We start from the raw sequence: 15,987 nt of genomic DNA, 5'->3' as shown, positions 1-15,987 counted from the left end.
TAGGTGCTCCACAAGAGGTTACTCAGTCTGCATTTTGTCTTCCCAGCAGACAGGAGATCACATTAATAATCAGCGAATACAGCAGTGAAGTGCATTGTGCAAAGTGCAGGTAAGTAACTACTTCACCTGCAATTTCCATCTGGGGCCTTGAATAGTTAAGACAGAAGTAGTAAAAGGTGTTCCATATTTTGTGATTGCATGGGCAAATGCCAAGGGGAGGTGTTCAGAGTGGAGCAGGGTGTCTAATTAGATTTAGACTGGGAAGGTGAGTGAACTGATATATTTGGGCAGTAGCTAAACTGGGGACACTGCACGTGTAGTGTCTCCCACTTGCCCTCCTCCTTTAACCAAAAGAAAACCTCTGTGGTGTTCTGATAAGGTAAGGATTTTCTTTTTCTTTGTGTGCTGGTAATTAGCATGATTGATAAACTTCTTAAATTTCATTTATCTATTATTTGATGTTATAGTTGGACTAAATTAAGCTTAAGAGTAAAGATGGCAGGAGATCCCGTGTTATGCTCATCTTGCTCAATGTGGGAGCTTAGGGACGCGGCTGATGTCCCTGATTCCTTCACGTACAGGAAGTGTGTTCAGCTGCAGCTCTTGTTAGACCGTATGACGGCTCTGGAGCTGCAGATGGACTCACTTTGGAGCATCCGCGATGCTGAGGTGGTCGTGGATAAGACGTTTAGCGAATTGGTCACACAACAGATTAGGATTGCTGAGGGAGAAAGGAAATGAGTGATCAAAAGGCAGAGAAAAGGCAGTCCAGGTGTCCCCTGCGGTATTCTGTTTTGGATACTGTTGGGTGAGATGGCTCACCAGGGGAAGGCAGCAGTAGCCAAGTTCATGGCACCATGGCTGGCTCTGCTGTTCAGAGGAAAGTGAGGACTGCAGATGCTGGAGATCAGGGCTGAAAATGCGCAGCAGGTCAGGCAGCATCCAAGGAGCAGGAGAATCGACGTTTCGGGCATGAGCCCTTCTTCAGGAATGAAGAAGGGCTCATGCCCGAAATGTCGATTCTCCTGCTCCTTGGATGCTGCCTGACCTGCTGCGCTTTTCCAGCAACACATTTTCAGCTCTGCTGTTCAAAGGCCTGGAAAAAGAGTGGAAGGGCTACGTCATAGCGGATTCAATTGTAAGGGGAGTAGATAGGTGGTTCTGTGGTTGAAAATGAGATTCCTGAAAGGTATGTTGCCTCCCAAATGAATGGGTCAGGGATGTCTCAGATCAGCTGCAGGACATTGAGGGCGGAGGGTGAATGGCCAGCTGTCATGGTGATACAAGCACCAAAGATATAGGTAATAGGCAGAATGAGGTCCTACAAGCGGAATTTAGGAAGTTAGGAGCCAAAAAATGTAGGACCTCAGAAATAGTAATCTTAGGACTGCTACCAGTGCCATGTGTTAGTCAGAGTAGAAGTGAAAGAATAGGCAGAATAGTTTGAGAGATGTGGAGGAAGGAAGGGTTCAGATTTTTGGGACACTGGGACCAGCTCTGGGGGAGGTGGGACTAATACAAATCAGACGGTCTACACTGGAACCAATGTCATAGGGGGGTACTTTTGCCAACGCTGTTGGGCAGGATTTAAACTAAAGTGGCAGGGGAAACTGAAGCCGGTAAGGGACTAGATAATGAAGTCAGCGTGACTAAGGGGAAGAGTAGGCAGGGAGCAGATGATGAATGCAAAGGGACAGATGGTCTAAGGTGCATCCATTTTCATGCGAGAACTGTAGTACGTAAGGCAGATGAACGTAAGGCTTGGATTAGTACCTGGAAGTATGATGTTATTGCTATTACTGAGGCTTGGTTGAGAGAAGGGCAAGATTGGCAAATAAATATCCCAGGATTTAGATGCTTCAGATGGGATAGAGAGGGAGGTAAAAGGGGTGGAGGAATTGCATTACTGGTCAAACAGGATATCACTGCTGTGCTGAAGGAGAGCACTATGGAGGACTTGAGCAGTGAAGCAATATGTGCAGAGCTCAGAAATAGGAAGGGTGTAGTAACAATGTTGGGGCTGTACTACAGGCTTCCCAACAGCGAACGTGAGATAAAGACACAAATATGTAGTCAGATTATGGAAAGATGCAGGTACAACAGGGTGGTGGTGATGGTAGATTTTAATTTTTTCCAAAAGTGACTGGGATTCAATTAGTGTTCAAAGTTTAGATGGAGCAGAATTTGTAAGGAGCATCCAGGAGGGTTTTATAGAGCAGTGTGTAAATAGTCCAAATCGGGAAGGGGATCATACTGGACCTGGTGTTGGGGAATGAGCCCGGTCACGTGGTTGAAGCTTTAGTAGAGGATTATTTTGGGAATAGTGATCATAATTCCGTATGCTTTAGAATACTCATGGACAAAGACGAGAGTGGTCCTAAAGGAAGAGTGATAAATTGGGGTAAGACCAACTAAAGCAAAATTCGGTAGGAGCTGAGAAATGTGGATTGGGAGCAGCTGTTTGGGGGTAAATCCACATTTAATATGTGAGAGGTTTTTAAAGATAGGTTGATTAGAGCACAGGACAGACATGTCCCTGTGAAAATGAGGGATAGAAATAGCAAGATTAGGGAACCATGGATGACGGGCAGAAGTGTGAGACTAGCTGAGAAGTAATAGGAAGCGTACGTAAGGTCTAGTCGACTGAAAACAAAGTTTTTGAATAATATCGGGAAAGTAGGACCAATCTGAAACAATGAATTAAGAGGACTGAAAGGGGCCATGAAAAATCTTTAGCAAACAGTGTTAACAAAAATCCGAAAGCCATTTATTCATATACAAGGAGCAAGAGGGCAACTAGAGAAAGGGTTGGTCGACTCAAGGACAAAGGAGGAAAGTTATGCGTGAAGTCCAAGAAAATGTGAGATTCTAAATGAGTACTTTGCGTCAGTATTCACCGAGTAGACGAACATGGCGGATGCTGAAGTTAGGGATAGATGTTTGATTACTTTAGGTCAAGTCAGCATAAGGAAGAAATGTTGAGTATTCTAAAAGGCATTAAGGTGGACAAGTCTCCAGGTCTGGATGGGATCTATCCAGGTTACTGAGGGATGCAAGAGAGGAAATAGTTGGTGCCTTAACAGATATCTTTGCAGCATCCTAGAATGCGGGCGAGTCCTAACGGACTGGAGAATTGCTTATGTTGTCCCTTTGTTTAAGGAAGGTAGCAGGGATAATCCAGGTAATTATAGATGAACCAGATGTCAGTGGTAGGGAAGCTGCTGGAGAAGATAGAGGGATAGGATCTATTTACATTTGGAAACAAATGGGCTTATCAGTGATAGGCAGCATGACTTTGTGCAGGGAAGGTCATGTCTTACTAACTTAATAGAATTCTTTGAGTAAGTGACTAAGTTGATTGATAAGGGAATGGCTGTAGATGTCATATACATGGACTTCAGTAAGATGTTTGATAAGGTTCCCCATGGTAGGCTGATGCAGAAAGTGAAGTCACACAGGGTCCAGGGTGTACTAGCTAGATGGGGAGAGAACTGGCCGGGCAGCAGGAGTCAGAGAGTAGTAGTGGAAGGGAGTTTCTCAAAATGGAGAACTGTGACCAGTGGTGTTCCACTGGGATTTGTGCCAGGACCACTGCTGTTTGTGATATACATAAATGATCTGGAGGAAAGTATGGGTGGTTTGATTAGCAAGTTTGCAGATGACACGAAGATTGGTAGAGTAGCAGATTGTGAAGGGGACTGTCAGAGCATGCAGCAAAATATAGATAGATTGGAGAGTTGGGCAGAGAAATGGCAGTTGGAGTTCAATCCTGGCAAATGCGAGGTGATGCATTTTGGAAGGTCCAATTCTAGAATTCTATATGGTAAATGGAACAGCCCTGAGGAAAATTGATGTTCAAAGAGATCTGGGTGTAGAGGTCCATTGTACCCTGAATGTGGCAACTCAGGTCAATAGAGCCATCAAGAAGGCATATAGCACGCTTTCCTTCATCAGACAGAATATTGAGTACAAGATTTGGCAGGTCATGTTACAATTGTATAGGACTTTGGTTTGGCCACAATTGGAATACTGCGTACAGTTCTGGTTGCCACATTATCAGTAGGATGTGGATGCTTTGGGGAGGGTGCAGAGTAGGTTTACCAGGATGTTGCCAGGTATGGAGGGTGCTGGCTATGAAGAGAAGTTGAGTAGATTAAGATTGTTTTCACTAGAAAGATGGAGGTTGAAGGGGGACCTGATTGAGGTCTACAAAATCATGTGAGGTATAGACAGAGTGGATAGCAGGAAGCTTTCTCCCAGAGTGGAGACTCAATTACTCTTGGGTCATAGGTTCAAGATGAGAGGGGAAATGTTTAAGGGACAGATGCATGGAAAGTTCTTTATGCAGAGGTAGTGGGTGCCTGGAACGTGTTGCCAGTGGAGATGGTAGAGGCGAGCACGATAGCGTCACTTAAGATGTATCTAGACAGATACATGAATGAGCAGGAGCAACAGGATACAGATCCTTGGAAAATAGGCAACAGGTTTAGATAAAGGATCTGGATCAGTGCAGGCTTGCAGGGCCAAAGGGCCTGTTCCTGTGCTATAATTTCCATTGTTCTTTGTATATTTAAGACCTCAAAATGAGTAGGTAAAACTGATGCTCCAACAATGGTGTTGGTCTATTATGTGCTTCTGGTTGGCAAATGGAATTAAAATGTCTTTCTCTTAGAGCAGACGGATCGGAAATTAAAGGCAGTTCTTGAAAAAGTTTAGAGAAGAGCCAAAAAGAATGCAGCTAAACCACCATTAAAATATGTTCTCTAGAGCACATTGCCTTGTAGCATTGGCAATGATCTGAAATTCGCTGTTTCCAAGGGTGGTGATAATGAACACGATCAACGATTTAAAGAAGAAACTGGGTAGGAAATAAACTTGCAGGATTATGTAGCTAAGTGAGAAAATGTAGCTGACTGTAACGTTCTCACGTAAGCCAGTAAGGACTTGATTGGCCAAATGGCATCCTTCTGTGCTGTGCAGTGCCAAGAGACAGCCTGTGTCCCGAAGGAAATATCATGCAATTTAAAGTTATTTGCAATGTACCAAACAAGGAAATATAACAATACCTCACAATCATTTAAATTTATTTTAAAGATGAACTGCATTACTTCACTTTTAATATGCACATTTGCAACTTCACCTGCTGCTGTGGATAAATTCCTGTCTGATGGCCTCCATATGCTGTCTGTCCTGAGGGGGGACCTTGGCCTGGGTACTGTTGCCCATAAGGATCATGCCTGCAATGGAAGTGTTTTAACGTAAAATCTTAAAAATGTACTGTCCCTAATTGATAAAGTAACTTAACTTGATTGCAAACTAATGACTGCCTTTCATTAATTTAACTAAAAGAAACTGCTGCCCATAATTTCAGTTAAGATAGTTGATCCAGCTTAAATGAAGGCAAACATAAAATTTCAAAATAATTCCTGTCACCCTTGCTTGGCAAATTGAAAAAAAACTTTTTATACTTACCAAAGTTAGTAGATAATATAATTACATGGATCAAGACAATTCACATCTGCAGCCAGGCATCTTGATGCAGCATAAATATTCTCAATTAAAACTAAATATTTTAGGATGACAGATAAAGTACAAAATTCTTATCTTGCAATCGCTGGACCCATGTATGCTAGGATATTATAAGCATCACAAAAAATGCCCACCTAAAAAAGGTGGAGAGTTTATGAGGTATTGTCACCAAATTAAAAATATTGCTGGGTGAAATTAGTGTTTTACACAAATTTACGTCTAAAACCCTCAAAATGGATGGTCTCATAACAGTGCTAGTCCATAATGTGTTTTTAGCTGGTAAACCTTATGAACCCAACTTGTCTATGCTGACAAGGCTTCCTAAACTGAATTAGTTCCATTTTCCTGCATTTGGCCTATTTACCTCTAAACATTTCCTAGCCATATGCCTGCCCAAAGGTCTTTAAAACATTGTAATTGCATTTGCTTCTATCACCTTCTCTTGCAGCTCATTCCACATATGCACCACCTTTGTGTTGAAAATGTTGCCCTTCAGGTCTCATTTAAATCTTTCCCCTCTCACTTTTAACCTATGTTCTCTAGTTTTGAATTTGCTACCCTAGGGAAGACACCTTGGCTATTCATGTTATCTATGACCCTTATGATTTTATTAACCTCTATAAGGTCACCCCTCAGCCTCCTATACTTCAGTGTAAAAAAAGACCCAGCCTGGAATGAAAGTGTCCCCATTCTCTTGGGGCTGGAAATTAAAGGCAGTTTTACTGAAAAGAGTTTATAGCAATAGTGAAAAAACTGAAGATAAATTGCTCTAGTAATTTATTTCCTATACCATAATACATTGTAACATTCGTTGTGTATGGAGCAGAAGTGTCTGCTTACTAAAGTTCAGGTGAGTAAAAAAGCAGGGCAAAAATCTGAATGTCAGAAGCAATGCTACTCTCACAAATGTTTTAAGGATTAATTGAGTGAATATCGAAAGACCATATTTGTTTATAATTACCTTTGTTGTGTGGGATAGCGGTTTGGTGAGTACATGCTTGTGTCACTGTTTGATGACATCATGTTAGACTGACCTCCTGGAGGCCCCATATTGCCTTCAGGACCCATTCCATGTTCAGGCCTAGAAGAAAAAAATATTTTGTTGTGTTTCTGAAATAGTCACATAGTACCATATGAGAGATTATCAATCACAGGTACATGTGAAAAGTACTAGGCTATAGAATAAACTTTTTAAAAAATACATTCATGGAATATGTTGGCACTAGACAGCCCCACTTTTACTGTCTTCAACTATTGCAGTCTCCTGTGGTGTAGTGACAGCCACAGTGCCTTAAAAAAGGGAACTGCAGGATGGGTCAGTGATATAACTCCATGGCAGGATAGCATGTGGCTTGGCAAGGAATTTGCAGGTGCTGGTGCTGTCATGTATTTACTTTCCTTGAACTTCCAGATGCTCATAGTTGTGGTTTTAAGGAACCTTTGCCAGTTACTGCATTGCATCTTGTAGAACATACTGCTGCCGAGGTGAAGGGAGTAAATGTCTCTGATTTTTCTTTCCAGTTCAGTTTCTGGTCAATGACAACCCCTAGGATGCTGACAGTGGTGCATTCAACTTCAGTGATGTGAAGGCAAGGCCAGGGTGATGATTAGATTCTGTCTTGTTCTAGATTGTCATTGTCTGGTACTTCTGTGGCATGAATGTTACTTACAACTTATTAGACAAAGGCTAGGTGCTACAAGTTTGCACTGCATACAGATACAGACTGCTTCAATAGTTGAGGAGCAGTGAATGATGCTGAACATTGTGCAAATCATCAGCAAATATCCTCATCTCTGACCTCATAATCAAGGTAAGATTGAGGAAGAAGCTAAAAGATGCCTGGGCCTAGGATACTATCCTAAAGAGTTTTCATGGGCTGATATGACCCCGACTTCCAACAACCACAACCAGTAGCAGAATAGCATGACTCAACCAATGGAGAGATTCTGCCCACCTCCTTTTGTCCAGGTTCCTTGATGCCATAATTTATCAAATGCTGCATTGATGTCTAGAGCAGTCACTTGCACCTCAACTTCAGAATTCAGCTCTTTTGTCCATGTTTGGACTAAGGCTGTGATAAGGTCAGGAGCTGAATGGTTCTGGCAGAATCCAAACTGGGCATCACTGAGCATGTTATTGCTGAGCAGATGCTGCTTGATAACGCTGGTGATGACACCTTGCATCACTTAACTAATGATCGAACTTAGACTAATGGCTCAGTTGGGCTTTTCCTGCATTTTGTGGTTAAGGTGTACCGGTGCAATTTTCCACAGTTTTGTGTAGCTGTCAGTCTTGTTGCTGTATTGAGACAAAGTGACTTGTGGTGCAGTTAGTTCAGGAGCACAATTCTTTACTATTATAGCCGGAATGTTGTCAGGCCATAGCTTTTGTAATATCTAGTGCCTTCAGCTATTTCCTGATTCCCCAGGAAGAGAATTGAATTGTCCGAAGACTGGCATCGGTGATGCTGCGTACTTCGGGAAGAAGCTGAAATGGATAGTTCAATTAGCGTATTTGACAGAAGATGAATGAAAATACTTCAGCCTAATCTTTTACTATACCTTAGGCTCTCACATCATTAATGATAGGAATATTTGTGAAGCCTTCATATCCTTTTAATTTTTCTTTTATTTATTCATTTTGTGGGATGCGGGCATTGCTGGCTGGACAGCATTTATTGCCCAACCTTAGTTGCCCTTGAGGTGGTGATGGTGAGCTGCCATCTTGAACCACTGCAGTCCACCTGCTGTAGGTTGACTCACAATGCCATTAGGGAGGGAATTCCAGGATTTTGACCCAGCGACAATGAAGGACAGCGATATATTTCCAAGTCAGGATGGTGAGTGACTTTGAGGGGAACTTGAATGTGGTGGTGTTTCCATATATCTGCTTCCCTTGCCCTTCTACATGGAAGTGACCATGGGTTTGGAAAGTAATGTCTGAGGATCTTTGGTGATTTCTGCAGTGCATTTTGTAGATAGTACTCACTGCTGCTACTGAGCATTGATGGCGGAGGGAGTGAATGCTTGTGGGTATAGTGCCAATCAAACTGATTGCTTTGTCCTGGATGGTGTTTAAAATCTTGAGTGTTGTTGGGGCTGCACTTATTCAAGCAAGTGGGGAGTATTCCATCACATTCCTGAATTGTGCCTTGTAGAATGGTGGACAGGCTATTGGGAGTCAAGTGGTGAGTTATGTGCCACAGCATTCCTAGCTTCTGACCTGCTCATGTCGCCACAGTGTTTATGTGGTGAGTCCAATTGAGTTTCTGGCCAACGATAACCCCCAGGATACTGATAGTGGGGGATTCAGTGATGGTAGCACTGTTGAATGCCAAGGGGCAGTGGTTGGATTCGAGATGGTTATAGCCTGACATTTGTGTGGAGTGAATGTTACTTGTCACTTGTCAACCCAAGGCTGGATGTTGTACAGATCTTGTTGCATTTGAACATGGACTGATTCAGTATCTGAGTCGTTGCGAATAGTGCTGAACATTGTGTAGTCATTGGTGAACATCCCTACTTCTGACCTTATGATGGAGGGTAGGTCATTGATGAAGCAGTTGAAGATGGTTGGGCAGAGGACACTACCCTGAGGAAATCCTGCAGAGATGCCCCGGAATTGAGATGACTGACCTCCAATAGCCACGATCATCTTCAGGTCTGACTCCCAACCACCGGAGAGTTTGACCCCTCATACCCATTGATGCCAGTTTTGTTAGGGATTTTTGATGTCACACAGTTGAAAGCAGCCTTGATGTCAAGGGCTATCACTCTCATCTCACCCCTGGAATGCAGCTCTTTTGTCAATGTTTGGACCAAGGCTGTAGTAAAGTCCAGGGCTGAAGGCCCTAGTGGAACTCAAACTGGGCATCACTGAACAAGTTATTGCTGAGCAGGTGCTGTTTGATTGCTTTGTTGACGACACATTCCATCACTTTACTAATGATCAAAAGTAGACTGATGGGGTGGTAATTGGCTGGGTTGGATTTGTCCTGCTTTTTATGTACAGGACATACTTGATTAATCTTTCACATTGCTTAATTATCCATCACCATTACACAACTTGATGTGGTAAGATTGCAGGGCTTAGATCTGCTTCATTGTTTGATACAATCCTCAATGTTTGCAATACTATCCTCAAATCATATATCCTGGTAACAATCATAAAGACTAGCTGCTGACCTCCCATCACAAATCTTATTAACTGAGTATGGTCAACATATACCTTTCAATTTTGGATGTAGAAAAAACTATCAACACCCTTCAGAGTTCTAGACATTTCTTACTGCCTACTTTCTTGTCACCTGTTGTTAATTCTTTACTAAGGAAGTTACAGACCTTGATGGTGATAAAAACGCAAGCGTTCTCATAATATTGTTCAAGATCTACTGAGCAACTAATCAGGTGTGGAAGGAAACCGGGATGGCCAGAAGTGAATACTGAACTTGGAACAAACACTTGTCCTAGATTGAATTTCTGGATGCATAGATAGGGCTGGGTGTTAGACAATTTTCTTATGAAAGAAAGGAAGAAAACTTAAACATGGCTTGGAAGTAACACACAAGCGAGTCTCAGATTGGATTTCTGGCAGGCCGGGTGGAATGTTCTTCATGTGAGTCAGAGGGTTTTGGATCCTAAGATATTTCTACATCTTTGTGTCATAATGAAGTGGCAGATCCTGCTAACATTTTATTCAATTGAACAAACTTACCACCACATTCAAAGTATGTACTGTAAACAAAAGATTTTCTCTTGGTTTGAGCCCTGGATGAGAAATTCTTAAGGGCTACACAAGAAAACTACTTGAACATTCCACATACCTTACGCATGAGGGTCCACATGCAAAGAAAAGGCTGCAATTCAACACAATTGTACTTCCCATTCATGTCAGGAAATTGTCCAGTCTAGTATATGGAAAAATATTATCTGCTGTACTAGGTGGTAATTGAGACTGGGTTTAAAGAATACTGTAGTTAGCTCTGTTATTTCACCATGCATGCTAAACAATAATAGCAGCAAGGTACACAAAGTTGTCTGCCCACAACCAATGGATCAGGTCAAATATCGTTGGCCCTATATCATCTGGTCATGAATGGAGAAGAAAACTAAACAACATGAGAAGGCTGCACAACTATCACAATCTTATAACAATTTTACAGACAAGCAAATATGCAAATGGGCATCCATCATCAGATGTCTTGGCTGGTCAAAAGATGGAATAGCTAAATTCCAGAAATGGTGAGAGTAGTTGAACTTGATATTAACTTAGTTAGCACCAAAAGGCCTCATCAATAAGCTTTCCCTGCCAGAAGATCAGAAGTGGGTTTGTTTGCTGATTTCTAATCTTCAGCTCCATTTACAATGGTTCAGACAAATTATAACTACACAGCTAAATTGGACAATAGTCAAGCCTGGGTTGATAAGTGACTAGCATCTAGTAACCACATCAACAAGTGATGGACAATACCATATCTAACTTTTTCTCTCATTCAATGGCATTACCATCACCAGCAACATCCTAGCGTCAATTTTGACCAGAAATTGAAGGGAACCAGTCATATAAATTGTTTGGCTACTAAAACCGGTCAGATGCTGGACATTCAGCCACTGACCTTCTAACATCCCACACTTTGCCCACCACTTAAAAGGCATTTGAAAAGCATGATAAAATACTGTCCACTTGCAACAACACTTAAGCAGAGATTCACCACTGAAGATGGAGGAGACTATTTCATCAATTGAGGCAAACACTAAGCTGCCCCATCTTGGTATGGTTTAAATGTGGACTACAATATTTTCAATGTGTTAAGTATTCTTTAACAACACTTCTTAAAAAGGCAACAGGTGCAAGGGAACACCATCACCTCAAAGTTCTGCTCTCACTCACCATCTTGAGTTGAACATATTTTGCTGTTTTCTCATTGCTGGATCCAGATTATGAAAATCTTTACATAGCAGCATTATGGAAGAACAAAAGAATAAAAATTCATCCTTGTTTTAGATCAAAATATTGATCATAGGAATTTACCTTCGCTCATAGCTGGATCCGTACGCATACTGCTGGCGCTGACCCACGTTCAAGTTAACCATTCCTCCTGATGGCGTACGGTTGTACAGATCCTGCATCCCACTGTTAGGCATTACTCCAGGGGGCATAAAAGGGTCATTACTTCCAGGCACTATTTTAAAATAGGTCAAGAAAATAGTTCACGATGACAGATATAATCAAAATAGTTTGTGTGTTGTTAACGCTGGAAAAATGACCATAAACTATTTCCATACATTTATCCCTATATACCCCAAAAAAAGATACATCGGGTACAAACGATACTCCAGGACAGGCAGAATTGTTATATTTTCAAGAAATTTCAACAGCCTAAATTAGCCATTATGTAGTTTTTGACCTTATGTCACAAATAACATACCTCACCAGCAGCAAGTAACAATTGATTTTACCTCCCTCAACATACAGATTTATAGGAATGCAGAGCATCTTAGTCATTATTTATATACACTGCAATTCTTTTTTAATAAAAGAAATGTACATGGCAACAGATGGAGTACTGTAACAACTATCAGTTAAGGATAAAATGAAAAAAGGAATTTTAATTAGCTATCTACCTTTCCTCATCCCACCAAAGGGATCCTTATTGGGTTCGTATGACATTCGATTCATCATTTCAGGCATATTCATCCCCTGTTGGTATGGAGCATTTGGGGTCATGGAGCCCCATTTCTGGAATGCTGGATCACTAACGTCGGAGAAGGGATCCTGCACACTGATTGCATTATTCCTGCTTGGGTTAAAAATAGAAGAAGCTGAAATTAATTGTGAACTGATACAGACCACTAAGTTCAGACTAACAAATTAAGGGAAAAGAAAAATGACTTATTTTCAATGCTTTAAATCGCTTCATGAGCTCTGAATTTCATGGAGGTTATATTTGATTTAGATGGGTGCATCACAATATCATCAGAATGACAGTGAATTATGAGTACGGGCTACAGGGACCAGGTGTGTATTCTTAAGTGTTGATTCGAATTGGTGATGAAAGAAATTGATTGACTAGATAAAGAAAAACCTTCTCCTCAATGGTAAGGGAGTCCAGAATTAGGGATATGACATTAACATGAGAGTTCGATGGTTCCGAAACAATGTTTGGATGCACTTCTTGGCGCAAAAGTTAAGGAAACCTGGAGCCTACTTTGCCAGAAATCTTTGAGGTTAAGTCAATTGAAATCTTCAAAGCTGAGATTGGTAAGGTTTTCATCAGGCAAGTTTATTAGGGTCATAGAATCAAGACAAATAAATGAAGTTAAGGTAGATAAGATTAGGATTTACCACGATCTGGGCAACTGGCTGAAATTTGAATGGCCTATTCATGTTGCCTTTTTCCCCAAGTTCTGATGGGCAATTAAAAACAAGTATAATACCTCAGCTCATTGTATTTCTGAAGGAAGGGTACGAAAATCTGACTGTCAGGGAAACTGAAGTTTAAATAAGTTTTGTTCGATTGAACTGCCTTTGCCAATGTACATTTGGGAAAAAGGTATTAATAGCAAAAGGCACTTCTGCCAATGGGCAGAAAAAAGGAGTGACAATTTCAAAAAAAAAATTATAGGACTCTACTCATTTTCATAGAACTATGTCTTGTGTTGGGTAATTACTCTGTAGCTCTGACTAAGGCTGTGGAAAGGTTCAAGGCTCCAACTGCTCACCTTTTCAAATGTTAATTGACTGAGTGGACACAAGTAGCATTCAGAAAAGACACTAGAGAGTATAACATGAAACACACAGAATCTTTGCCAGTGATCCATTAGATCTTTGCACCTTTAGTGTAGTAGGAATTAGTTGGTAGTGGCTTAATGTGTCATTTGGCATAATGCTATAAATTTGTACAGTCAATAATGCCCGAATGAAACTGGAAAATTGTTTTGATATGGTTTAACATCCAGATAGAAACAGATTACTGAGAACTCATTTCATCTGTCTTCAGAGAAGGAATTCGGTGATCCCAACCAATACGGGGATCACAACTAAAGTTCTACAATACTGCTGAAATTAGCAATCCGATGACATACGTTATGAACCATAATGGTCAAATTTTAAAATGGAAGAATCTGCAGGTATCAATTGAACATGATGTGATTAAATATGCTCTGGGACACAGATCATCAATATTTTAGAATTGAGGAGCTTTTTAAACAAGAAAATGTCGGTACAACTTTGTCTGTGTGTACCCTGTCATTGTTATACTGTACTACTCTGCAGAGGTGGCAGAATATTTCCAAACTGCCAAGTAAAATTTAGACATGAAAACTTGATGCCCATCCATGTTTATTTTTAAGTTAAGAGTAAAAAAGATTGTTCAAAAGTCAGTTCACATGAAAATTATTTTTGCTTGTTCTAATATTTTGGCTTATTGACACAAAGACACAAACACTTGACATGTTTCATTCAGTTAATTGCTCAATTCACTTTTTCAACAGTTTCAACAGATAGGGTTTACAGTATCATTTTATATCGTAGAAGTGAATATAATAAATTATGATTGAAAAACTACAGGAAGTGCTATTGAGGGTGGTTTTGTGGGGACATGACTGGACTAGCAACCTACAACCCGAGGCTACTGTTTTGTGAACGAGTTCAAATTCAACGTGGCAGATCGTGAAATTTCAATTCAATTAAAAAAATGTGGAAGCAAGATCTGGCCTAATGGCAACCATCACTAATTGTTTAAAAAAGCCATCTGGTTCGCTAATGCTATTTAGGGAAGGGAATCTGCCATTTTTATTTGTTCTGGTCTATATGTGATTCCAGATCCACAACAATGTAATTGACTCTTAACTGATTTTTGGGCAATTAGGGATTGGCAAAAAAATGCTGGCCTAGTTAGAACTTCCCACATCCTCCGAATGAATCAAAATCCTAGAAGATCCGTATTACAAAGATAGTTCTTTGAATATTCACTGCTGATGGGTAAAGTGCGCTAGAATCAGCAAATTCAGGTCTCCCTGGATTAAGTTACTTTCCTCAATTATACCAAAAAAGAATTAATCACTACTTGGATTTCCTTTTCGGCAATTAACTCTTCTTCTATATTATTTTACAAACTAATATAATTCACCAGTGACAAAGCAGTCCTTACATAAAGAAATTTTCCCAACCTTTCCCTGCACTTGCAGTGATAATCTTAAATGGCGATAATTTTTCATTGAATTCTCAATTAGAATCATGAAATCTTACAGAGCAGTACACCATTCAACACAATGTAAGTGTGCCAACTCTTTGAAAGAGCTACCCGATTAGTCTCACACTCTTGCTCTATTCCCATACTGCTGCAAGTTGCTTCTTTTCAAGTTTATAGTATGTTGAAAATTACAACGAATTCTATTTCCAATACCGTATCAGCCAGTGCAATTCAGATCATAACTTGCAACAATATGATTTTTCCTTATTTAGTCCATAAAACTCTTCAACTTCCAGACCAAATAACTGTGCAAAATCTTCCTCACTAACATTTGTGTTACAACTGGGGAACTGTCTCCTAATCTACACAATCAAATCTGACAGTCATATTTGTCTTAAGACACTTACTTTTCCATTTATTGTCACTTCCTATTGAGTTTACAGGAGAAAGACAACAGGGATGGCAGCAGTGACAGGAATGACTGGCTTTGAGAATCCTCAACATTCGATTCTCGACTCATGTAGTAGCATGACAGGAGGTTACACATCGGCAAATCTCCTGCTGATTGTCATCAACCAGTCGATGAATCCGTACTCCTTGGAAGAAGTACTAAGGATAGCAAGGGCAAAGAACATACTCCGGGTACAGGACTTCAACTCAATCAAGATGGACTTGGCAACAGCACCACTGATCAAGTTTGATGTGGATGAAGGAAGCTAATGTACTGTAGCCAAGTTTGCAGACTACTGAAAAATAGGTGGAAAGGTGAGTTGTGAGAGGGATACAAACAGTTTACAGAGAGATACTGATAGGCTAATTGTGTAAAATATTGGCAAATGGAATATAATGTGAAGCTGTTAATTTTGGAAGTGTACTGATTAGAACCAGGTGAATCTTATTCACTATGAGATCCTTGATTGAGATTGTTAACCTCGACCAATCAGGGAGCCCTGGTTGACCAATATAAACAGGGGATGTTCTGGCTTAGTTGGTTAAAGTACTAGCTCGGTAAAAAAAAAAATAAACAGGGGATCTCTACCCTCCCCCTCACTGTTTTGATCACACAGCACTGTCCGTTGATGTGAAGGGCAGTGTTTGTCACTGGCCACCCGGGTGTTATTCCTATCTTCCTGATGGTGGAAATTGAATAAAGATTCGTGCACCTTGTGTCTTTCACCGTGTCTCACACCTGCACACACACACCATGGGTGCTGGGGACAAAATAAGCACTACCGCACTTAGGTGGTAGTGTGGGGGTTAAAAA

The 15,987-nt window shown here is 40.7% G+C and overlaps 1 protein-coding gene across 2 annotated transcripts in view; it reads right to left on the bottom strand.

Annotated features, from left to right (window-relative positions):
- Positions 1–15,987, bottom strand: part of arid1b (AT rich interactive domain 1B (SWI1-like)) — a 583,262-nt gene that overhangs the window by 32,611 nt on the left and 534,664 nt on the right. The window contains exons 16-19 of one of the 2 annotated variants that reach the window (XM_043696151.1): positions 12,154–12,329; positions 11,561–11,711; positions 6,491–6,610; positions 5,141–5,237 (exon numbers count right to left, since the gene is read on the bottom strand). In XM_043696151.1, coding sequence (XP_043552086.1) covers positions 5,141–5,237; positions 6,491–6,610; positions 11,561–11,711; positions 12,154–12,329 — 544 coding nt within the window. The remainder of the gene's footprint in view (positions 1–5,140; positions 5,238–6,490; positions 6,611–11,560; positions 11,712–12,153; positions 12,330–15,987) is intronic. The other variant, XM_043696152.1, reaches the window with a different exon arrangement.

This window comes from Chiloscyllium plagiosum, chromosome 9 (assembly GCF_004010195.1).
Source record: "Chiloscyllium plagiosum isolate BGI_BamShark_2017 chromosome 9, ASM401019v2, whole genome shotgun sequence".
Lineage (NCBI taxonomy): Eukaryota > Metazoa > Chordata > Chondrichthyes > Orectolobiformes > Hemiscylliidae > Chiloscyllium > Chiloscyllium plagiosum.
Note: the sequence above shows the minus strand (reverse complement) of the source record. Positions and strands in the feature narration are given on the sequence as shown.